We start from the raw sequence: 25,438 nt of genomic DNA on the forward strand, positions 1-25,438 counted from the left end.
ATTACCTTCGTACTTATTTAGGTGTTCAAGAAAATATAATTTTAATTATAATATTTATACCCAAATAAAAAACAAAGAGAAAATTACAATTAAGTATAAATTATATTTAAAATAAGATTGCATTATCGGGTGCCTGCCTAAGACACTTTCGTAAGTATAAATTGTAATATTAAGTACATAATGCATAAATTTAAAAGTAGAGTCAGAAATATCCAGACCGTTAAAATACATATACGATGATCTATTTGACAGGCAGGTGGCTGTTCGTGCAATTGGGTTCAAGATAAATTATGAAATTCTGATTACTAAATAAACACCGATCTAAAACATACGAAAAACATTTTTTCTTTTTCTATTTAACTTATTTATGAATTTTAATAAAGAAAAACGTAATAATAGGTCCGACTTTTTATGACGTTTTTCTATGGCATCACAGTGTGCTTTTTCATACGAATTCTTTTTTAGTTTACTTAGTAAAAAGTAACTGATTTGACTAGTTGGAATCTAAGGACGTACCCTATTTTGTTTCTAATTTGACAGATTCTAGAGTATAATAGGATGTATATTTCGTCACCTTATAGTGAAAACGACGTAAGCGAAATTTTGAAAAATCACACTGTAATAAACCACATTAGACAATCTAGCGTCATTCAATTGTGATTAAAATTTTTACCCGGAATGAAAGTAATTGAAAGAAATAGAGGTTTTTTTAAAGAAAATCACATGAGTGTAATATTTCAAAATGGCGGCGATATTATGTTAATATAGGAATTGAATTACACGATTTGGCCTGGCTCTCCTGATCATCTGTCTTTCGACTTCATAAACTTACACAATGCTGAACTATACATAACGTATACATGACAGATATGAACAATTATTTTTTTTATCTTTTTTATGTTTCAAAGGCTTCCATCTCGAAACATTTTTAGTATTTCCAAGATTTTATTCCTGTTCTCTTCAGTGATAGGTTTCTTGGGCAGTGCGGGGGGACCCATTTTGAGACCAGTTTCCATTTCCATGGCCACTTTTAGTGCTGCAATTCGTCCACCTGAAGAACATTAACAGAACAATAATTAATGTTTCAATGTGTTGCGGTGCAAATTCAAATTCAAATTCAAAAATATATTTTTTCAATAGGTAACATGGTTACACTTTGAATCGTCAATTTTACATAACGAACGTCTCATCCACCTAAAACTACTGCAGATTCTAACAACCTGTATAGCCGGGGAAAAGAAGCTGCAAGAAAAACCGCGGCACAGGGCCCTACACGTTCTTTAAAAATAATAAAATAAACATAAAATATTGGTATACAATTGAGTAATTTAGCTGCCTAATATCAGTTCTCAGACAGTTAATCCCATGCATTCATATCTTCTAAATAATCACTAACTTTATAACAACCTTTTTTGTAAAGTTTTTGTTTAACTACTGTCTTAAAACAGTTGAAAGGCAAATTCTGAATGTCAATGGGAATCTTATTGTAAAAACGGATACAATGGTGCTAATTCCTGTAAATATCATCTAATTTTATTTTAAGTTATATCTGTCATTTTCTTATCCGCCCAAAAGGAAAGGGACGGGTAATCGACAAGCATAAAATTTATGGAACACACGTCAATTTTAAGCACAAATCTAAACCAACCGTCTAAAAATTTTACATCCGTCAATAACCCGACACAGTTAAGTAGACAGCACGTCAAACGGATTGCATACCAGCGACGTACCTTTTGATTCTCCCGGGTTATTCATTCATTCACTCATTCTTCCTAAAATGAAGAGCTGTGAATCATCCGTCCCTTTCCTTTTCGACGGATATGAAAATGACGGATATAACTTTAGATAAAATTAGGCGGTGTCTGCAGGAATCGGGGCCATTGCCCCTTAAAAGATTTAGTAATCTTATGTAATCGACTGACTTGTAAAGCAAGTTTATTTTTATTCCGGGTATTAACCGGGTGCTTATTCTATACCTACTTGCGTCTATGGGACTTTACCCATATTCTAAGATTTTAACTCGATCTTTCCCTGACTCCGTCGTCAGTGGATATGAAACTAATCTCAGCTTTGAGACTGCCCGCAATATCATGTCAATGTGACAGTTCTCATATAAACTGATTGTCCGAAAGAAAGATGATCCGTGCTACGGAAGGCACGTTAAACCGTTGGCCCCAGTTACTACTTACTGATGTAGGTTAGTAGTCGTTACATGAGTCATGTCAGAGGCCTTTGGCGGCTCAATAGTAACCCTGACACCAGGGTTGATGGGGTTGGTAATCCACCTCGCAACCCACACGATAAAAAAGAAGGAATTGATATCAAATTAAATTTTCCGTCGCTAAAGTATGGCATTGAGAATAATTGTAATTAAGTACCTTGTTCTGATATTTTGTCCACGGCCGATGTTAATTGGTCTTGTAAGATCCTGGCTCGCTCAACATCCCCACATTGAGCTGCAGATATAATATTTCCCATCAGGTCAGGGAACAAGTTGTTTGCTGGACTCTGGAACGTCCTGATTCCGAGGACAATTCCCGGCGCCAAGAGCTGAAAGAAGAAACAAAAATGTAAAAAACCTTATTACTTTTTCATCACATCACTAATTTAAGAGCCAAGCTCTTGTCGGTGTAGCATTCTCCATTCGTTTCTATCAAAGACCAATTTCTTCACTTCCTTATAAGACACGACGTTCGCCTTCTCTTTAATCTGTTCCATAAAGCTCTTCTTGGTCTTCCCCTTTCTCTCTTTCCTTTTACTTTTTAAAACATAAATATTAAAAACTTAAAAAAGGTCTCACAACTATATACGTACATAAACTCACGCCCGTAATCCCTAATGGGGTAGGCAGAGCCACATCAAATAATCAAAGACAACTTGCAGCCACTGTTGATACGATGTCGTAAACTGGATATGATGAACCTTGTAATGATAAGGGGTCAGCCTGTCGCCCATAACATTAATCCATCAAATCTTACAACTAGTACTAAATAATATTTACAAATTAATTAATAAAAAAGATAAAAATAATGAAGCATAAAAAAAACTATTCGAAGAGCCCTTCTCGAAGAGAGTCCTAATTTTATTCTTGTACCGGGTGACAGCCCTCAGCGCTCCCCATTTGTCCGGGCAAGTAGTTAAAGCCATTTGCCGGAAATCTACAATAAGTAAAGTAAGACCAGTTACTCGTTCTCCTCCAAGCATTAGCTGCTGATCATCCACAAGAATCTTCAGAACCTCGGCAGCTTCCACGAGGTCATTGGATGTGAACTTCAGGCCTTTAAAGTTGGGTATCGAAGCGGTGGCCGCCTTCACGAAAGCTGGCATACTTACTGAAAACATGTACAAATAAATGAGATTATAACACACACCCAAACTCACATACAACATATGTGTGAAAAGTGTGAGTATTGAGATGCAGTGTAGCACCAAACGCCACTATAATGATTATGTGATTATGAATAAAGTCAGTATGTATTCAGCACTTGGTAGTTTCAGTTGTCTCCCTACGAACGTCCCTATATGGCGACCCTGCCATCCCATATTTGGGAGCCGTTAGCGTGAGTGCGAAATAGATCACAATGCACTTTGAACTCGGGATACCGGTGCTCGTGTCAATCATTTTTATTCGGGTTCGTGAAATTAAAATCCACAATGGGCAACTCTGCAACTAAAACTGAGTCCGGGACACAAAATCAAAATCAAGTGATAACGCAAATTGGGCAGCACAACGAGATAGAACAGCGGCACGCTATACTGGCGGAACATTTGGGACGTACTAGCTGGTATGTGTTGGCGTTAGCGATCATCGTGTCCATAGTGGTGGCTTTCTTTGCCGTACGCTACGCCGTCGTGAGCTGCAATAAAAGGATGGATCGCCGAGCTCAAGGCCAAATCATGAGGAACAGACAGGTATAGCTTCAAGATTTCTAATTCTCACACCCATGGCGCCACGAGCAATCATTACTCCAGAAAACATACAGTATCAAGTACGCAACTTTATGACAGTATTCTGCTACAGACACCAACTTCTATACTGCGACACCAGTATTGAGCACGTCAGTGAGAATTTGATTAAGGTGAAATCTGTATTTATTTCAAGTCATACAGAGGGACTATTTACAAATGGATCATTAAACAACGTACGACGCGAAGCAATTTGTGATGAAATCGGAAATATACCAGTTGGAATTGGAAGCGAAGAGATAATGGTCGTCCGTCTTTCCCTCTGCGAAGGCAACACCTGGCAGTTCATCTGGGCCTGCGCTTTCCCCTAATCAGTGATAAAGTACGTGTAAGTGCAGCAATAGTGCGGTGACTGTCCCTCCCCTAGTGTTATCGTTCTCAAATTTCCCTACGTTAATTAAGCGCGAAAACTGTGAACTGCGGCAACTCGAGAGGTTATATGAGGTATGAAATTATAATGTTAAAGTCTAATGTAATCACTAATATCACTATCTATATTAATTTTGCAAGTGTATATGGATGGCAGAACTTATAGAAGAATTACTTGAGCAATTAACCATTGTAAGAGAGTATTTGATTAAAATAGGTCCTAAGAGACGGAAAAATAAAGGTGAAGCATTAAGAAATAAGATAATAGAGTTTAATCAACTAAGTGACAGATATAACAATTACATAAGTACTTGGAGTAAGATATTATCATCTGTAGACCATGCTGAAAAGGAGTTAATAAGCAATTTATGTGTACGTTTTAATGCAGTCCATTTAGAGGTTCAAAGGTTATTGGGGCAAACTACTTCTAGTAATTCCAGTAGTAGTGCAAGTTCATCAGACAGCGAATTATCCACAATGGCTAAATTTGATTTAAAGGTGGCACTGAGCCTTATGCCGGTGATGAACGATACCGAGGCCAATACTAAAGAGTTGATAGATGCTATCGGATATTATAGTTCGACTTTGGACTCAGAATCAAAAGCTAGTCTGATAAATTTCGTACTAAAAACCCGTTTGTCCCAATCTGGTAAATTAAATCTGTCTAATTCGTATGGGTCTGTCAGTGATTTGTTGAAGGATATGCGTCAGACTCTACTGCCGAAAAAAGCTGCGACAGCGCTTCAAGCGAGACTGCAACAGGCAAGGCAGGACGTCAAGTCAGTGGCAGATTTTGGTAAGCAACTTTCAGATTTATTTGTCGATCTTACAATTTCACAGTCGGAAGGAAATACAGACAGCTACAAAATACTAAGGCCAATTAATGAAAAGATGGCTATAAAGAGGTTCGCCGATGGGTTACGTAACCGTAGACTGGGAACTATAGTGGCTGCTCGCGACTTCCAGCATTTGAAGGATGCTATACAAGTCGCGCAGGAAGAAGAAGCTTCGTCATCGACTCCTTCAGGAGAATTTATAGGTATGTACCAAAATCGCCGTAGAAATCATAATGATTCCAACAGGATGTATGGCAGTCGAGGCGGACGCGGTGGACGTCCACTGTATACAGGCCGTCCTACAAGAGGTAATGCCAGGGCACGCCCTTACAACAGACAATATAATCAATATTCACCAAATCCGAGATTCGGGTATCGACAAGGGTCATTTCATAGGAATAACTACAAAGGTAGATCTAATTCCAATCGCAGATTTACGGCACATAGTAACATGCACATAATGAGTCATGATAACTCTTCATCAAATCATGATACAGTAGAGCAACCAAATACAGCGTCACTGAATCATTTTTTTCGAGCATGATTACATTTGCATGACCAATAATCTAAACAAAGTATCATTTGGTTTAGAATATCAAACTTACCAATGGCTAATTGACACCGGTGCATCATTGTCAGTAATGAAACGTGACTGCGTGATAGGTTTACAAATTCCAATCCATAAAACGAAGCTACGAGTAAACGGTATCGGCGGGACCGTAATATCAGATGGATATGTTTATTTAAAATTACAATCATGCGGCCAAATATTTCATCATAAGTTCTACGTATTTTCAAACTTGCCGTGTGATACAGATGGTATTTTAGGCCAAGATTTCTTAGTAAAATATAGAGCGACATTGAATTACGAACTAGGTACTTTAAACTTATTAACGGAAGATGAAAAATGCGTACAGTTGATATTTAATTATTACGATAGGCAGTTAAACTCTAGTATGACTATACCGGCACGTAGTGAGTCAATTCACTACGTAAGTATGGGTAACATGCAAACGGATGATTGTGTAGTCAGTAATCAGGAGGTATGTGAAGGGTCTTTATAGCGAATACAATATCTAGACCGATTGATGGTAAGATACCAATCAAAATTTTGAACACTAGGGATAGTGATATTACCTTGAAAAATTTTTATCCAATCACGTCAAACTTAAAAGAATACTATGTTTGCCAATTTAATAAAACAAATATCAATGCAGATAGGGTTAAATCGTTATTTAATCAATTAAGCTTGGAAGGTCTGAATGAAGAGGAACAAAAATCGATTGAGAACATCTGCGCTAAGTTTCCCGATATTTTTCATTTGCACGGAGATAAGTTAACCACCACCCCCCTGTACCAGCAAACAATCGAATTAAAAACACATAGTTCTCCAGTCTATGTAAAACCATATCGCTTACCACAAGCTCAAAAATCGGAAATAGATAGACAGATCGAAAGCATGTTAAAAGACGGAATAATTGAGGAATGTAGAAGCGCATGGTCGAGTCCATTATTGTTAGTACCAAAAAGAAGCGACAATACTGGCACTAAAAAATGGAGAATCGTCATCGACTACCGTAAGTTAAATGAGTGTATTAAAGATGACAAGTTTCCATTGCCAAATATATCCGATATTTTGGATTCGCTATCGGGAGCAGTATACTTTTCACATCTAGACTTATATCAAGGTTTCTATCAACTAAACTTGCATAAAGATAGTAGACCATATACCGCGTTTACTACTAGTAAAAATCAGTATCAAATGACTAGGCTTCCCATGGGCCTTAAAACCAGCCCAAGTGCCTTTTCGAGAATGATCACTGTAGCTATGTCCGGTTTGAACTATGAACAATGTATGGTATATCAAGACGATTTAGTATGTTTCGGTAGAAGTTTAGATATTCACAACAAAAATCTATTAGACATTTTCACACGGCTAAGGGAAGTAAACTTGAAACTAAACCCTAACAAATGTACATTTTTGAAAAAAGAACTTCTATATCTAGGACATGTAGTATCAGAGAATGGAGTATTACCTGACCCAGAAAAATCAAGAGTGTTAGAAAATTATCCGCAACCACAAAACACCGATGACGTAAAGCGGTTTGTCGCCTTCGCCAACTATTACCGAAAATTCATTCCGAATTTTGCGCAAAAGGCAGTTTCTTTAAACAAATTATGTTGCAAAAATGTTCCGTTTAGATGGACAGATGACTGTGAGCAATCATTTCAAGAACTTAAACATTCACTAACCCATCCTCCGGTATTACAGTATCCTAACTTCTCAGAGAGCAATGAATTTGTTTTACAAACGGATGCTTCAGGTATAGCTGTAGGAGCGGTACTTACCAACAGCGATGGGCGACCCGTAGCTTACGCAAGTCGTAGTTTAAATAGAGCCGAAAGAAACTACCCTACTATCGAAAAGGAGTTATTATCGATAGTATGGAGCGTGAAGTACTTCCGCCCTTATTTATACGGAAGACGTTTCAAAATTCAAACTGATCATAGGCCGTTAGTGTATTTGTTTGGAATGCGTGATCCATCAAGCAGATTACTAAAATTCAGATTGCAGTTAGAAGAATACAATTTTTACATAGAGTATATAAAAGGCAAACAAAATTCCGCAGCAGATACCTTATCACGCATAAACTTGACGTCAGATGAGTTGAAAACCATGAATGAGCATGTTATGAATGTAGTAACCCGAGCGCAAGCGAGGCGTATTCGTGAACTACAGGGTAAGCAGACAACGTCAGATAATAGGGTTGTTAATAATTTCCCAGACTTGAGGCCTGATCAACCAAAGGTTGTGGACATTATTAAAAAACCAAAAGAAATGACGGAATTATCATTAACAACAAATAGGAAAATATTAACGCTGGAAAAAGATGGATTAATAAAAGAGAGGTCAAAATATTTTTTGTATGTTCCAAGTATGTCGTGTATATTTTTCAATAGCCTATCTCGATCATCAATCACGCGAGACGTATTGGTGAGAGATTTGTCTATTTTATGTAAAAGACTACTAATACGGGATATTTGCGTATTAAAAAATGAAAATAATAGAGATTTTGTAGCGGGAATTTCAGAGGAAATAAAGAATAGGAAAGATTGGACCGGTCCACGACTATGCGTTTTAAGAAATGTACAGAGGTTACACAATAAAGATGATATACGCGTAGTTATTAATGACTTTCATCTACTGCCCACTAGTGGCCACGCGGGCATTAGACGAATGACAAACAACATTAAAAAGTTCTACTATTGGCCAGGTATGGATAGCAATATTCGCGAATTCGTGTCCAAGTGTGCCAAATGTAAAACACAAAAACATTCAATTAAAACAAAACAACCGATGGAAATAACAAGTACAGCAAACTATGCTTTTGAAAAGGTTTTTCTTGATGTTGTAGGACCATTACCTAAAGATGATGATAACAACACTTATATCTTAACATTGCAATGCGAACTCTCAAAATTTGTAGAAGCTTATCCCTTACAGTCAAAGGATGCAGTCACAGTGGCACAATCATTTGTCAATAATTTCGTGCTACGATATGGAATTCCACAGCAAATAGGTACGGACCGAGGTACAGAGTTTATCTCATCAACGATGAAACAGGTATGTGAGTTACTCAAGATCAACCACCTGACATCAACAGCTTACCACCACGAGTCAATCGGAGCGTTGGAAAATACGCATAAATCGATGGGTGCGTATTTGAGAATACAGTGCGAAAATAAAGCGAACACATGGAGTAGCTGGGTCCCGTACTGGTGCTTCTCGTATAACAACACCGTGCACAGCGAGACCAAGTACACTCCGCACGAGCTAGTATTCGGTAAGTCGTGTACAATACCATGTAATTTGATTACTGGTGACGTAGATCCCTTGTACAGTCACGACAGTTACCCACTCGAGTTAAAGTACAGGCTCCAGACTGCTCAGAAAGATGCTAGAAATAATTTAATAGCAAGTAAGTTACAACGAAAATGTATTTACGATGTTACAGCTAGGCCGGTAACTTATAGAAATGATGACTATGTATTATTAAAAAATGAGACAGGAACCAAATTAGACTGTATTTATACCGGTCCCTATCTAGTTTTGGAGGATATGGGTCCCAATGTCAAAATATTAAAAAAGGGAAACCCTGAAATTGTACACAAAAATCGCACAAAGCGATATGCAATCTAATGTAAGCTAGTTAAGAAAAGAAAACAGGACTATGTTATAAATAAGTCTCTACTACTAATAGGTAAGTATATATAGGCATAGTTATAATGTTATGTGGTACCATGGTTGTGAAATAGAAAACCTATACCAATATATAAAAACTATATAATCGATATAGATAATCAACGTGTATAACCGATATACTTATTAAAAAACAGCATTATAACATGCAATGTATATCTTATAATAATTATGTTTTCTCTCTAACTGTACTTAAAGAGAATCAAGTATGTACTCGTGCTTACTCGTATTGTAATAATGATGTCACTTAAGATATATTATGTTACTGTATAACCCTATATACCAATTGTATTGTAATCTATGAAACAGAAAACAAATAATAGTATTATTGTTTTCTTTTCCCCCTCAGGGAAGGTGCAGTGTAGCACCAAACGCCACTATAATGATTATGTGATTATGAATAAAGTCAGTATGTATTCAGCACTTGGTAGTTTCAGTTGTCTCCCTACGACGAACGTCCCTATAGAGATGAGGACTGACAGAAATGAATGGAAGAGGAAGTCCATATTCCTGTCGGAAAATTCATAAGTGTTTTTTTTTTCAGTTCCATACTTTTGCGACGCAAAATTCCACTTAGTATCAACTTAGAATCATGGTCTGAGTCATAGGTTGCCTAGAAGAAATTGCTGCATGAGCAATAGGGCCGCCTGTTGTGATTTCCTGTATATGTTGTTCTTGTCTCTGTATTTTGTGTCCATTGTGTTCAATAAAGTATTTTATCTATCTATCCCTCAAAGTTTCGTTATGATGTCACTAACACCCTGTATACATACATCTCCGGACCTTGAAATGACTCATATATAACGACTACTTACTTACATCAGCAAGTAGTGACCGGGACTCACAGCTTAATGTGCCTTCCGAAGCACGGATTATCTTCCTTTCGGACAATCAGGTGACCAGGCTGTGATGTCTACAACTAACTAGGGATCACAAACTGATTTTTCTAATATGTCTCCACAGGGTTTCGAACCCGGGGCCTCCGGATCATGAGCCCAACGCTCAACCACTGCACCATGAAGGCCGTATTAAACGAAGCGTAATACTTACTCTCAACGTGGGTATGTTTTGGATAATTATAGTAAAAAACTGGTAGTTCCGGCACGCTTTGAGCCACCTGTCCTATGTAGAACACCAGGTCAGCCACTGAGCTCGGCTTATTATACACATCAGGTAGGACCAGTACAGAATCCACTCCGATTTCGGCGCTGTAGCTAGCCTGCAAAGTAAGAAACATCCACTACTGGGTATATAAGAAAAAAAAAGTTACGCTAATTCTAAAACCTTTTCGAGATTTCGTCTTAGTTAGCTTTATTTCTCTATTCTTAGCTCACAAATCACTTTATTTGACCTTCATGTGACCTCTAAAGGTAGACAGTTTACATATATTGTTGTTGCCAAATGCCGTTTGTAATAAGTAAATAAAATTTAATATAATCTGTGCTCATCACTAGGGTAAGGTGTCCTATGAAGCTATGAGTGTACGGTTAAGAAACTTAATGATATAATTTCAATGATAATGAGGATCACTAAATTCCTGCCGTCGCGACGGCGTCGCGTCGAGAGAATGCGCATTTGACAAGTCTTTGGTGCGAGCCTATTGCCGCTATCCTAGAAACCACGTGATATCAATTGTCTATGATTCAAACATGAATTTAAACTAAAATAAAGTCGAATACAGTGGTATAGAGCCCAATCCTGGATTAGGACCTCTGACACTAATGTGTATTTGTGTGTGTGTGTGTATGTGTGTGTGGCATTATGATACAAACATAATATGGATTAGTTTCCGAAATAAATATTCTGAATTAGAATTTCATCATTAGCCCATTAACGTCCCCACTGCTGAGGCACGGGCCTTCCCTATGGATGCCCAGTGCGGATTGATGGTTATTAACGACTGTTAATGCAGTCGGGACCAACGGCTTAACGTGCCTTCCGAAGCACGGAGGAGCTCGAGATGAAAACTTTTTTTTGTGGTTACCCATCCTATGACCGGCCTTTGCGAAAGTTGCTTAACTTCAACAATCGCAGACCGAGCGCGTTTACCGCTGCGCCACTGAGCTCCTCCTCGAATTAGAATTTAATGTATAAAAAAAAAAATACTTGGGCTCAATAATTCAGAAGAGCAAACCAACACTCTCATTTCTTATAAGTTAATTTTTTTCCTATGACAAAGGCTAGTTTGTGTGTGTGACACATAGTGTGTGTGTGACACATAGTGTGTGTGTGCATGCGTGCGGGCGTGTGTGCGATAGTGCGTGCGTGCGATGGTGCGTGCGTGCGATGGTGCGTGCGTGCGATGGTGCGTGCGTGTGATTATGTATGATTTTTAATCGCGCCGCACGCGATTTCGGCGTTGTTATTGCTAGTGGCCTCACCAAGTCGATGACGTCAGAATACGGCGCGCCGCCGATCTGCGCCTGCATGTGCATTCTGCCGCGGGTCGCGTCCCTCCACAATCCAATCAATTTCCGTCTGTCAGCAACACTCAGCTGCACGTGCTCCCCCGATGTACCACCCACTGGAAATAAGGAAGATACAATACGCTACTTCATAACCTAGTCAATTGAGATACTTTTTACGAAACGTCCAAGCGAAAGTTTTCTTTGGAGTTTGTGTGGAAATACTGTCCTGTGACATCATCAATAAAAGCAGTCAAACATTGTAATCATTGTTACTTAATTCATAAATAGAAATCTAAAATAAGTCGAAAAGTCCGTGGTCTTACAGCCTCCGTGGTCTAGTGGTTAGACTAACGCTCACGATCTGGAGGTCCGGATTCGATTCCCGATGGGAACATTGTCGAAATCACTTTGTGAGATTGTCCTTTGTTTGGTAAGGACTTTTCAAGCTCGAATCACCTGATTATCCGAAAAAGTAAGATCATTCCGTGCTTCGGAGGGCACGTTAAGCCGTTGCCGTTGGTCCCGGCTATTAGCCGTAAAAACACCTCCACCAAGCCGCAGTGGAGCAGCGTGGTGGAGTATGCTCCATATCCCCTCCGGTTGATTGAGGGGAGGCCTGTGCCCAGCAGTGGGAGGTGTATAGGCTGTTTATGTAAGTCGAATACCCTATACTTGGTCCTTAATATATACTAAACGTTTTGCACATAGACACAAATCATAACAATATAACATAAGTTCACGACTATGTCCCAATCGGGGTAGTCAGAGGTACATCCAACGCAAGATGAACTAAGTACCCGCACCTCATCGAACTTTCTGTTAGACCAACGTGATAGATGGTGAGCCGTATCGCCGTCTATAACGGCCTCTGTGGTCCAGTGGTTGAGCGTTGGACTCACGATCCGGAGGCCCCGGGTTCGAATCCCGGTGGGGACATATCACAAAATTCACTTTGTGATCCCTAGTTTGGTTAGGACATTACAGGCTGATCACCTGATTGTCCGAAAGTAAGATGATCCGTGCTTCGGAAGGCACGTTAAGCCGTTGGTCCCGGTTACTACTTACTGATGTAAGTAAGTAGTCGTTACATGAGCCATGTCAGGGGCCTTTGGCGGCTCAATAGTAACCCTGACACCAGGGTTGATGAGGCTAGTATTCCACCTCACAACCCACACGATAAGAAGAAGAAGAATGGTTGACGCAAATGTGTTAGTGAAAACTGCATTGGTACGAACCGATGCTCCCCGTTTGAGAAACAAGCCAATGAACCACAGGACTACACTGGCAATTAGGCCCCTAAATACACAATGAAAATGATTACAAAACTAAACGAAAAGGCTGAAGCTAATTGTTGCTTAGTTTGTTTTTTGACAATATGTAAAGAGAGTCTTCTCAAAGCGGAACAAAGCCCGACGTAAACTTCCACCAAATAATAAGGAATAATACTACGTACAATCATGAGCAATATAATGTACCCACTTTAGGACTCTGTCGCACTTACATATTTGACATTTAGTGAGACTTACAGTTCAATTTGTGAAAAAATTAATGTGACATAGTACCAAAGTGTATACATATTAATGCTCGTGGCCGTACAGAACGGCAGCTCTCCGCTGATCAACGGCTGAACTAGGTTTACCTCACCCCCCCCTCGGCCATTTAATCTTCAACCATGTAGCGTCAGACGTCACAGATACAGATGCGCGCGTACAATAACGTCAATGTGTAGTTCAATTCAAATTCAAATTTAAAAATATCTTTATTCAATAGGTAACATAGTTACACTTTGAATCGTCAATTTTACATAACGAACGTCTCATCCGCCTAAAACTACTGCAGCTTCTCACAACCTGTTCCGGCCAAGTAGTTAATGCCATCTGCGGCAAATCTACAATAAGTCACGTCAAAAAAAAAAAAATCACAACCTGTATAACCGGGGAAAAGAAGCTGCAAGAAAAACCTCGGCATAGGGCCCTAGACGTTCTTTAAAAAAAAAACATAAAATATTGGTATACAATTGAGTAATTTAGCTGCCTAGTATCAGTTCTCAGACAGTTAATCCCATGCATTCATATCTTCTAAATAATCACTAACTTTATAATAACCTTTTTTGTATAGTTTTTGTTTAACTACTGTCTTAAAACAGTTGAAAGGCGTAAATCGAGGTTGTGTCTGTGTAAATCGAGGTTGTTTGTATGAAGTGTCCGGGGTGTGTTTCTACTCTACGGAGACGTGTATCGAATTAAGTAGACGCCTTCGATGTCAATGCCAGCTGCTGTTGCATAAATAACACGCCTGAGTACCGCTTTGTACGGTCATTGACGCAAAATGGCGTTTTCTTCTTCTATCGTGTTGGTTGTGAGGTGGCCAACCCATCAACCCTGGTGACAGGTTTCTTCCTACACATCCTGGTGATCGGGTTACGATTTGAGTCGCTAAAGGCCCCTGACATGACTCATGTTTTTTTTTGACGTGACTTATTGCAGATGGCATTAACTACTTGGCCGAACAAATGGGGAGCGCTGAAGGCTCTCACCCGGTGATGACTCATGTAACGACGACTTACTTACATCAGTAAGTAGTAACAGGGACCAACGGGATAACGTGGCTTCCGAAGCACAGATGGTCTTACCTTCGGACAATCAGGTGATCAGCCTGTAATGTCCTAACCAAACTAGGAATCACAACGTGATTTTTGTGATATGTCCCCACCGGTTATTGAACCCGGGACCTCCGGAATGTGAGCCCCGTTGGTCCCGGTTGCATTAGCAGTCGTTAATAACCACCAATCCGCACTGGGCCCGCGTGGTGGTTTAAGGGCCGATCTCCCTATCCATCCATAGGGAAGGCCCGTGCCCCTGCAGTGGGGACGTTAATGGGCTGGTGATGATGATGATGATTGCATATAAGAGGATTTTACCTACCCAGTACACTTTTCGTTCCTTTATTGGCGAGATAATCAACATACGATGGAATCACGTCGAAGTTTATACTTTGGTCGTCATTGAATGCTGTGAAAACCGCCGGCATCAATCCAGTGACATTGAATGGAACCTGCAGAAGAAATAACTTCATTTTAGTACGATAACATAACAAGCTCACGACTATATCCCAATTGGGGTAGTCAGAGGTACGTCCATCGCAAGATGAACTAAGTACACCTCACTGACCTTTTTGTTAGACCAACGTGATAGGTGGTTAGCTGTATCGCCGTCCAAAAAGGTCGAGCCAACTGTGTTAGTAAAACTGCCCCACAGGACCACAGATTATGTACTATAACTTTATAAAATTAACAGGTAAGCGAATACATCGCTTATTTTCAATAAAAGTTTATCCTTCTCTACTGGGCTAGAAGGAAAAAACATGTCTCGGCTAGAAAACGTCTATTAAACACTGCATCATGTTGGACCAGTACAAAGGCGAATAGCTGATTACCAGTCACCACACGGCTCACGATTATCCTCAGGACTTCGTATCGAAAAGTCCTCTAGGTTTGTAATGTAAAATTAAAGTATGTAAGTGACCTAAAGTATCATTATTTTTTACTCGAATATTAGAAGTATGGTTTTGAAGTAGATTTAAAAGTTCTATAATTATTAAATTCATATTTTAACGCATTCATGTTAAGTTTTTTGTATTCCATATCTTTAAAACTTTATTATTCTAAAAAGGACTATTAACGTATATGAAGTAACTCCTTTTCAATTGTTATCGGACAGCAAAATTATGCGAAAGGATGGAATTTCAAAATAAACGGGCTATTAATAAAAAAAAACTCAACATTGCTACAAGTATTACACATTGTTGATATTCGTCTTGCAAAATTTCAAAGTCAAGCACAAAAAGAATGTCATTAGTATAATAGTCAATCATCACAGAAAACCAAAGAGAGTATACAAAAGAGTATAAATTCGCCACACGTAAAGAGTTCAAAAACGTAAAGGAGACATTTTCAATAAACAAGGAATGGTACAAATAAAGATATATATTAAGATATTATATGGAAAGAGGCAGTGTTTGTTGCTATGAATAACTAATATTCCTAGCCCAGTTGGAAGATCGCTTAACTGTCAGCACGGACACAAACCTATGATTTTCGAAATCGTTTTTCGAATTCATGTTTGGATCATAAATAATTATCACGTGCTCAGCGTTGAAGGAAAAACATGGTGAGAAAACCCACATACCTACCCGAGAAATGCGTTTCGTAGATACACATATCTACACACATAGGTCACAACCTAACCTGTATTGGGCAGGTTTTCCCTTCGCGGGTTGGAAGGTCAGACAGGAATTTTCTCTTGTAAAAAACTGGACCTGTCAATCTTCAGGTTAGGGAAGTGGGCCCTATGAAAACGGGATAACGCTAGGGTGATGATGATTCTTATACTTTACGTAAAGTATAATTTGTAGGCTTAAAGGTTAAGTTTAGTACTTATAGAAAGCTTCCTAAAAAGCTGAATTGATCAGAGGTTCATATTTCTGTGCAGTTTACTGTTTGTACAGTCCTACACATTTCTATATTACCCTAGATGAGCCGGTGAAATTCGTTTCCCTTTTCCATATTTTTTCATATTTCTCACGATTTATTTATGCTGGTGTTCCGATGTTTATTACGGTATGAACCTTCCCTGGTGTAAGCCAAACATTTCAAAACCAAAAATAGCCTAATTGGCCCAGATATTCACGAGTTTTAGCAAGATAAACAAACAGCACTTGAATTTTATTATATGCTTTATAAGTGAACCCTAGTTTTGAATTCACTATTTATTGACTAAACCGCTTTCTCTACAAATTAGTACCAATAGCTTTGTGTTTGCCTACCCGGTTACAGATCACTACGTGCGCATGCTAAAAAGTATGAAATCTAAAAAACTGTATAAACAAGGGATTTTAACTGCTTAGAAGCAGATATAAAAATATTTGTTTTATTGTTAAGTAATTTTGTGATACCGTTTTTTTCTTCATATATTGCGGTCTAAACATAACATAAACACCCTATATACGTCCCACTGCTGGGCACAGGCCTGCCCTCAATCAACCGGAGGGGATATAAACATATGATACAATATAGGTACATTATTTACCTTTGAACTACGAGTATTCCCCTTGTCCTTTGATAAAGTAAATCCGTTCGCATTTTGAAATATTACACCGAAGAATATGCACACTCCTAAATACACAAAAAACGTCATATTTATATATTTAAATATAGCCTTTGTACTATTATATATGCATGTAAACAATTTGCAACATATATTCATTAAAATATAGATAAGCTGGGATCTTAACACTGGCTTCTCACTGTTAAGTTTTTATAATACTGAGAGGTAACTAGATACGGTTTTACTTGAAAGCACGTGATGCGACGTCGAGACTGTGGTGGTGGCAACCTTTTACTTTTCAATGGTATTTTTAACTGCATACATACATAAGAGCAGCTTCCGTGGACTAGTGGTTAGAGCGTCGGGCTCACGATCTAGAGGTCCGGGTTCGATTCCCGAAGGGAACATTGTCGAAATCGCTTTGTGAGACGGTCCAAATTCGAATTCAAAAAAATATCTTTATTCAGTAGGTAACATAGTTACAGTTTGAATCGTCAATTTTTACATAACGAACGTCTCATCCGCCTAAAACTACTGCAGCTACTCACAACCTGTATCTTAGCCGGGGAAGAGAAGCTGCAAGAAAAACCTTGGCACAGGGCTAGACGTTCTTTAAAAAAATAAACATAAATATTATTATACAATTGAGTAATTTAGCAGCCTAATATCAGTTCGAAAATAAAAATTGACGATTCAAAGTGTAACTATGTTATCTACTGAATAAAGATATTTTTGAATTTGATGTGGATTGATTACTAGTCAATAAAAATACGTTTTTTTCAATGAATTTTAATTACATAATCCTAAGGCTTTGAGTTGAGTATGTATTCTCTTCTTAGCGTCGGCTGTGAGAGGCTTCTGCGGCAAAGACGGCGGTCCCACTTTGATTCCAGTTGCTATCTCCATACCAGCCTTCATCACAGGTACCCACGGACCTGAAAATAAAAAAAAAATAAAAAAAAAACAAATTATAAACTACAGCACAGCTTACTAATTCTATCACATTGGTCTATTAAAAGCTCAGTGAAACGCGAGTATATGCTTAGTTCAGGAAGCCTCAGCAGATAAAATGCCCGCATTTCATCGATGGAGCATCATTTCTTCATCATTTTCATTCAACTCCTAAAAAAATTTTTAAAAATTGTGGAAAATTAAATCAGAAATTGTATTATTATTTTATTATTATAAATAAGATTAAAGAAATGAAAGTATGCTCTAGGTGTATTCCTTGTAGGTATGTTTTACCTACTTCTATTCTAACTACGATGTTTTGTACTTATATTTTTTTTAACTTAATCTTTATTATTTTTATTCTTGGTTTTCTGTTTTCATTGTGTATAATTTTAGGTTGTTGTTATAGAGCCCTTCCAGGGTTCCCGTTTGTACTTTCCTCTACTTTTAAGACCTCTGTAAAAACATCAGGAATGCAATAAATATCTTATCTTTTTACACAATGTCTATAATTTGTTTTTATAATCGAAATATATTCAATAGAATTGGATTCTTCGACCATAACACGTTCCAAATTATAGGTTAGTTTAGTACTTATATTATGATTTGATTCTAAGTATTATAAACTTGTAATGGAATCTTTTGAATGTGGAGGAAGCAAGAGAAGTGTCTCAGGATCGAAGCAAATGGAATTCCATAGTCTCTTTTCACCCCGGTGGGAAATAGGCGTGAGTTTATAAATAAAAATAAATAAAATCTTTATTGCAAGTAACCATTCTTCTTCTTATCGTGTCGATGGCAAACTAAATTGTTTCGGCTAACCATTGACTCATATGTGTTAGTAAATGACTTATTTCTAGTGTTAGTATGAAATAAAAAGAACAGAACAATATCGAAAGCTTATGATGCGCGTGTAGCCAGCCCACTGCAGAGATGCAGATAAGGTCTTTCGTCCATAATCGAACAAAAAGTAGGGTTTTATGTATGTCATGGAAACTTTGATTACTTTATGATTTCACATATACTTAGGTAGGTATAAACATAAACATTTTTCATCTGAAATTAGCACCGGTTAGTGAGACAATGAGGAGCAACAGGTTAGCGTGGTATAAGAAAGGAGGAAACGCATATAACGAGGAAAATTATGAATATGAATGTAGAAGAAAGTGTGGAGGGGTTGTGTAAAGAAGGATATAACAATATGTGTGTGAAAGGTGTGACGAATTCATGTTGTGCCGACCACAGTTAGGCAGCGTTTCCATTGACGCGGAGCTGGGCGGAGAAGAGCGGAGATGTGCGGATTTGACCAATCACAGCGTTCGAGAGAGCGAAAAACGAAGACGCTCTGTCACTCTCTCCCTCACGGTGATTGGTCGATTCTAGCACATCTCCACTCCTGTCCACCCAGCTCCGCGTCAATGGAAACGCAGCCTTAGAGTGGGATAAGGGTAGGAGGATCATAGAATATAAATAACGACTAATAGCCTAGACCAACGGGTTAACGTGCTCTCCGAAGCACGGAATCATCTTATTTTTTCGGACAATCAGGTGATTCAAGCCTGAAATGTCCTTACCAAACAAGGACAGTCCCAGAACGTGATTTCGGCAATGTTCCTATCGGGAATCGAACCCGGATCTCCTGATTGCGACCCCAACGCTCTAAACCATTAGACCACGGAGGATGTTCTTATGTACGATGTTATTTACCTTCAACAGTTAAGGCTTCAACAGCCAGACACAGTTTCTCCTGCAGACTCCTGGCTTTTGCGATGTCATTGTTCTCAACAGCGTCCAGTATATCCTGAGCCAGTCGCGGGAACAAATTGAACGAGGTGCCGATACTGGATTTGATACCTAACAAGGCTGCTGGGGCAATCAGCTGAAAAATAACATTGAATATGATTAATTTTGAAAAATATATTAACACCTTCAAGGACAGAACGCGGACGTTCCGATTCCAAGGTGTCATACTATCTATTATGAACCATCAATGACCCATGGTCTCTGTCCGTGAAAGGGTTAATTTGGCGAAGTGTATTGTGATTGTGAGCCCTTTAAGAGGTCTATAGCGGGTACTGAGCCTGAGTATTCTCTGGATTACACTGATACCAGAGGCATAGAATAAGGAATAATACTACGTATAGAACGGCAACTCTCCGCTCCCCACCAGCGTCTGAGCTAGGTTTACCTCACCCCCCTCGAACATAGTTTAGTCTTGAATCGTACGGCGTCAGACGTCACACACACAGATACGCGTGTACGATAATGTCCATGTATAGTGTCTGTGTAAAACAAGGTTGTTTGTATGAAGTGTGCGGGGTGTACCAGAGGTATGGAGGTCTAATTTAGGCGATTCTCACATGTATGCAATCCGCTGATATCTAACTGAGGAAAACCACGTCGTTACTCGATGCACCGCTACATTTTTTTTTGACGTGACTTATTGTAGATTTGCCGCAGATGGCATTAACTACTTGGCCGGACAAATGGGGAGCTGAAGGCTCTCACCCGGTACAATGTTTAAGACAATAGGCCTGAGGGTGCCCAGTTGGGCGCGAACCTCGGCTCAGGACGTCGTATGAGAGGAATGCACCCTGAGGAATGCACCGCTACAATATCCGCGTCTGATGAGGAACTTTCCAAGATACGTTCCCCAAATACAATAAAGATGGCTCTGTACAGAGGTGAGTTGCCTTCGTTTAACCTTCTAATTTCATGTAATGTCGTATCTCCAGGAATCAAATTTAGGACTGCTAAGCCCACCGCTTTGACTGGCAGACAAGAAAGTTCACTCACAGCATCAGCCCCAAGGAATACCTCCTGGCCCTCCTTGAGGGCCCTCAGCACCTGCGCACCCTCGCACAGATCGTTGGACGTGAACTTGATGCCCTTGAAGTTGGGGATCCGCGCTGTAGCCGCAGTCACAAACGCTGGCATGTTGACTGGAACGATACAAGATACACATACCTATAAGCACGCCGTCAAAAAGTGATATTGGTCAAACAGTAACACTCCAGACCGGACTCTCTGTTCAAAAATCTCGCTACTAAGCGTGTGCTGCCTATAAAACGTAATTCCGAGCGAGTAACCGCGCCGCGCGCGGCGCGAATTATATCAAGGCTTTCGATCAATAGCCCTTTGACGTCCATCTACGTAGATAGCATTCGTATCGTTTATTGGTCGAAGCGCTCAATATACTTAATTAGCGCCGCGCCGGTTGTCATGCAGACCCGGCTGATCTTCTTATACCATGGTGTATTAGATGCGTAGACAGCATTGTTAAACAAAAGTTTCGCGCTAACGTTCGCGCACTACCTAACGTGCGCGTTTTCAAATGTTGCCAAGTGCAAAAATTGGTTCCACTTGGTTTCCACAAGTTTATCTAAGTATGATAATACGTTGAAGAAATGATTCTGGTTTCTAATTTCTTACTTTCAACCCTGCTCATGCTGGGTATGTGGTAGTAGAGCACGGGTAGTTTGGGGGCAGCCTTGGCTACGAACTCCACGTAGGAGACCAGGTCGGCCACGCTGCCTGGCTTGAAGTACAGCTCCGGGAGCGTCAGCAGGGAATCTGCCCCCGCCGACTGGCAATAGGACGCCTGGAATTATAAAGACCATAGCATAGGTATTACTGTATTATACCTTATAAAGTTTCGCCCTAATTCTTAGCAGCAAAGTCACAACTATGACACATCCAGGACACTCCATACAAAAATACCGTATGCTGCCTTATCACGTAAATGCCAGCGAGACAGACTAGGCATACTCAGTATCGAGTATTTGCTAAATAGTACGGCGCAGCACTAGTTTGTTGTATCCTAGTGTCGTGACATGATGTCTCGTATCAACACGCCATAGACGATGCACTTTATTGATTAGTTGACTCTGATATTTATTTGTAAGTTTCAAGATTGGTTATTGTATAGTTTAAAGTTAACTTTGTAGCGTTTAACATAAGGTTCAGTTTTAATTCGCAAGATGATTAGCCTGTTGCTGGGCTGGAGATGTAAACTATCTATAGTAATATACAACTCACGTTCGCTTCAGCTCACGTCTCACGCCCGAATTCTCTAGCGGGGTGGGCAGAGCCACAAGTAAACAGAATAACTAGCTACTTTTGTACGAAGTCACTGTGACTGGTGATCAGCCAATCGTCCATGTGTCCTGTCCACAACGTTAAAAAGAACACGATCCCTCTGTCGGTTTTCACGACAAGCCCGAGAAGATAAGCAGCTGAACGCGGTCTATGTTTAATACGCTCACAATAATAATATGCATACATACACATACATACAACTCACGCTTATTTCCTACCGGGGTAAGCAGAGACTATGGAATTCCATTTGCATCGATCCTGAGACACTTCTCTTGCTTCCTTCACATTCATAAATCGTTTCATACGCGCACGCCCGATCGCGTAATTAGAAATGCTAGTTCTTATTAGTTCTTAGCCGAGAGGTTGACGAATAGAATGAGTGTTTCTAGTACATTTTAACGCATATTAACCTAGAAATCCTACGTCAGTACGTTACCGTCTGGAACGTATTGGAGTAGACTGTCCGGACGTTTTTTAGCGAAAACGCCCGGAAACCCTATTTCAGTTCGTCTCGGCCGGCGGGGACGTATTGAACTAGCATTTATAAATACACCGCCGGTTCAGAGTATAACCTTTTCTAAGGACATCTCCATTTTGGTCAATGTACGTCCATCTAGGTGGATACGGTCCTTTTAGCGTGAAAATGAATCAATACAATTACTTAAACCTTATCACAATTATTGTGTAAGAATAAGTCATTCTTATCTGTAGTCATTACCACACTCCGCAGAGCAAACAGATTAAATAACTTACTTACATAAAACAAAAGTAAAAACAGCGGTTTTCAAAACAAAGAAGAAATTTAAAAAATATATATATTGTAGGTATTTTATTCATACGATATTTTTTTTTTCATTTACGAGCATTGATATCGTTGCCTTGAGTGAAACACGGTGAGCGTTTTTTTATTTATTTAAATCACATTCGTATGTGATTATTGTTAACAAAAGGGTAATGTAGTCTCAATTGTGTACGTTTTTACAATAAAATACCAGATAATATTTTAAATTTGTCAGAGAACAAATTTAAAGCTCACGTGAAGCTTACTTTATGTAAAAAAGCCTATTATAAGATTAATGATTACCTAAATGATAAAAATGTCTGGTATTGAATGTGTTCCTCTGGTTATTAAATAACTTGTAATGTACCCTCATTGATTTAAAAGATGTGTTGCTGTTGCAGTTTCTTGTCATTTCTTCTCCTCAGCCATAACACCTTGCGAAATGACGTAAATTCAAAAATGTTACATTGACCTTCAACAAGTTTATCCATGATAATTACGTTGAATAAATGATTCTGATTCTGATTCTGATTCTAAAAAAATTTTACCTGAAATAAAATCTTCTTCCATCGTGTGGGTTATGAGGTGTATTACCAACCTCAGCAATCCTGGTTTCACTCTGTACCTACCTATCCTAAGCGAATAAATGATCCCAATAAAATCATTTTCATGTAAAATGTGCCAAGACGAGATACTATCGATCACAATGTCAAAAAGTTATCTCATGTAGCGCCAAGCTTCTAACTCTACACGAGCTAACTATACAAACCCATCATCATCATCATCACCAGCCCATTAACGTCCCCACTGCTGGGGCACGGGCCTTCCCTATGGATGGATAGGGAGGAGATCGGGCCTTAAACCACCACGCGGGCCCAGTGCGATTGTTGGTTATTAACGACTGCTAATGCAGCCGGGACCAACGGCTTAACGTGCCTTCCGAAGCACGGAGGAGCTCGATATGAAAACCTTTTTTTTTGTGGTCACCCATCCTATGACCGGCCTTTGCGAAAGTTGCTTAACTTCAACAATCGCAGACCGAGCGCGTTTACCGCTGCGCCACCGAGCTCCTCAAACAAACTCTACGCGTTATGGGGCTTGTCCGTTTCTGATAATCCAAACCAGAGTTATTAGGGTTAATCGACAAAACGTTTTGAGAAAAGTTAGATAGTACCCTGCCCTTGCGCTTCGCTTTGCTCGTCTTGGCGGGGGCACTCCCGTGCCCCCAAATTTCTGATTTCAAAGTTATTATTGCGCCATCAAAGGCCCCTAACATGACTCACGTAACGACTACGTGCTTACATTAGTAAGTTGTAACCGGGACCAATGGTTTAACGTACCTTCTGAAGGATCATCTTGCTTTCGGACAATCGAGTGATTAGCCTGTAATGTCCTAACCAAACCAGGGCTCACAGTAATTTTTGTGATTAGTATGTCCCGTTCGAGCTCGTGACCTCCGGATCGTGAGCCCAATGCTCAGCCTCTGGACTAGGTACGGAGAAATTGATGCTTACCAAAGTAATGACGTCAGGTAGAGGCGCCCCACCGACTTGCACCTGGACATGGAGCCCTGTGGTCTTCGCCACCTTCACCCACTCATCGACCACCTTCTTCCTGTCAGCCACACTGAGAGACATATGCTCGCCCGTGGTACCACCCACTGAGAAAAGAAGACGATAGAATGTACCTACTTCTTTGTAGTTAATTTCATGCACTGTTTCTTCTTATTTATCTAAACCTCAGTCCTTAGCTGATGTCCATGTTGCATGTTGCTCCATGTCTCCACTAAAAGTATTATTTTATAAAAATACCCATTCACTCTTTTAAATTATGTGTCGCACTGGCCATTAATTGTCTTATAAATATATGTAAAAGCCATTTATTAAAAAAAACAAATACCTTCTTACTTTTTATATTTAATGGCAATTATTAAAAAGTTTTTGAGCTTAGCGGCCAGTACTAAATAAAATTGTCATTATTTTTATATAAATCGTTTTTGAATAAAATCTCTATAGTGGAGTAGGTATTTAATAAGTGATGTTCTGTGTTTTATACAAAGAATATTTTATGGAACTTTTCTTACCCAAAACTGATTTGATTCCGTTCTTCGCCAGCCACTGCGCGTAGGGTGCAATAGCAGCATAGTTAACTGTTAGGTCTTCATTGAGAGGCGTGAACACAGGAGGCATTAAGCCACGAGCGTTAAAAATCACCTGAAAAAAATACTTCATATAAATAACTTAAAACACAGGGCTAAATATGGATGGAAAAAACGTCTAAATTATTAATGTACTTAATAAACACAGGCAGATAACAAAACAAATAATAGACAAATAATCAACACAGGCAGGCAACAAAGGCTTTGCCTGGTCGAATGAGAGGGGGTTCAGAGCCATAGAATATTATAATAAATCATCTATTCTATCACGCTTCCACACCGCTACTTTCAAGTTAAACAAAATATACTTATATTAATAAGGATGTTTTAAATTCTTACCATTTTAATCCGCGAAAGTATTTTGAAATACCTACTTAGACAACCGATATTAGCCGGCTGAGAGAACGGAATGATAAATAATATTAACAAGTCGTTGAATGTATTTGTTTTGTTATTAATAGCATACTCAAACAGTTACTTTTCTCTATCATTAATTCTTATCATT

At 39.2% G+C, this 25,438-nt stretch overlaps 2 protein-coding genes across 2 annotated transcripts; both read right to left on the minus strand.

Moving 5' to 3' along the window:
- Positions 1-157: 157 nt before the first annotated feature.
- LOC126375296 (N-acetylneuraminate lyase-like) lies at positions 158-17,141 on the minus strand. Its single transcript, XM_050022235.1, has 7 exons — positions 16,928-17,141; positions 14,765-14,894; positions 11,814-11,956; positions 10,483-10,651; positions 3,187-3,332; positions 2,379-2,550; positions 158-1,051 (listed from the first exon to the last, which is right to left on the minus strand). The coding sequence occupies exons 1-7, from the start codon at positions 17,102-17,104 to the stop codon at positions 903-905; spliced, it is 1,086 nt and encodes a 361-aa protein (XP_049878192.1). The 5' UTR covers positions 17,105-17,141; the 3' UTR covers positions 158-902.
- Positions 17,142-17,724: 583 nt separating this feature from the next.
- On the minus strand, positions 17,725-25,373 carry LOC126375309 (N-acetylneuraminate lyase-like). Its single transcript, XM_050022250.1, has 7 exons — positions 25,273-25,373; positions 24,859-24,988; positions 24,290-24,435; positions 21,329-21,497; positions 20,693-20,838; positions 19,604-19,775; positions 17,725-17,880 (listed from the first exon to the last, which is right to left on the minus strand). Exons 1-7 carry the CDS (start codon positions 25,273-25,275, stop codon positions 17,735-17,737), a joined length of 912 nt encoding a protein of 303 aa, XP_049878207.1. The 5' UTR covers positions 25,276-25,373; the 3' UTR covers positions 17,725-17,734.
- Positions 25,374-25,438: the final 65 nt, after the last annotated feature.

This window comes from Pectinophora gossypiella, chromosome 18 (genome assembly GCF_024362695.1).
Source record: "Pectinophora gossypiella chromosome 18, ilPecGoss1.1, whole genome shotgun sequence".
NCBI lineage: Eukaryota > Metazoa > Arthropoda > Insecta > Lepidoptera > Gelechiidae > Pectinophora > Pectinophora gossypiella.

Excerpts from the sequence above, each read along its gene's own strand:
- LOC126375296 (XM_050022235.1), bottom strand. The coding sequence starts at position 17,104 with ATGAATATATGTTGCAAATTGTTTACATGCATATATAATAGTACAAAG. Across the intron at positions 2,551-3,186 it reads TAATGCTTGGAGGAGAACGA|CTCTTGGCGCCGGGAATTGT; the intron begins GTAACTGGTCTT and ends TTCTTCTTTCAG. Across the intron at positions 1,052-2,378 it reads GGACAAAATATCAGAACAAG|GTGGACGAATTGCAGCACTA; the intron begins GTACTTAATTAC and ends AATGTTCTTCAG.
- LOC126375309 (XM_050022250.1), bottom strand. Across the intron at positions 24,436-24,858 it reads CGGAATCAAATCAGTTTTGG|TGGGTGGTACCACGGGCGAG; the intron begins GTAAGAAAAGTT and ends TTCTTTTCTCAG. Across the intron at positions 19,776-20,692 it reads TATTCCTTGGGGCTGATGCT|CTGATTGCCCCAGCAGCCTT; the intron begins GTGAGTGAACTT and ends GTTATTTTTCAG.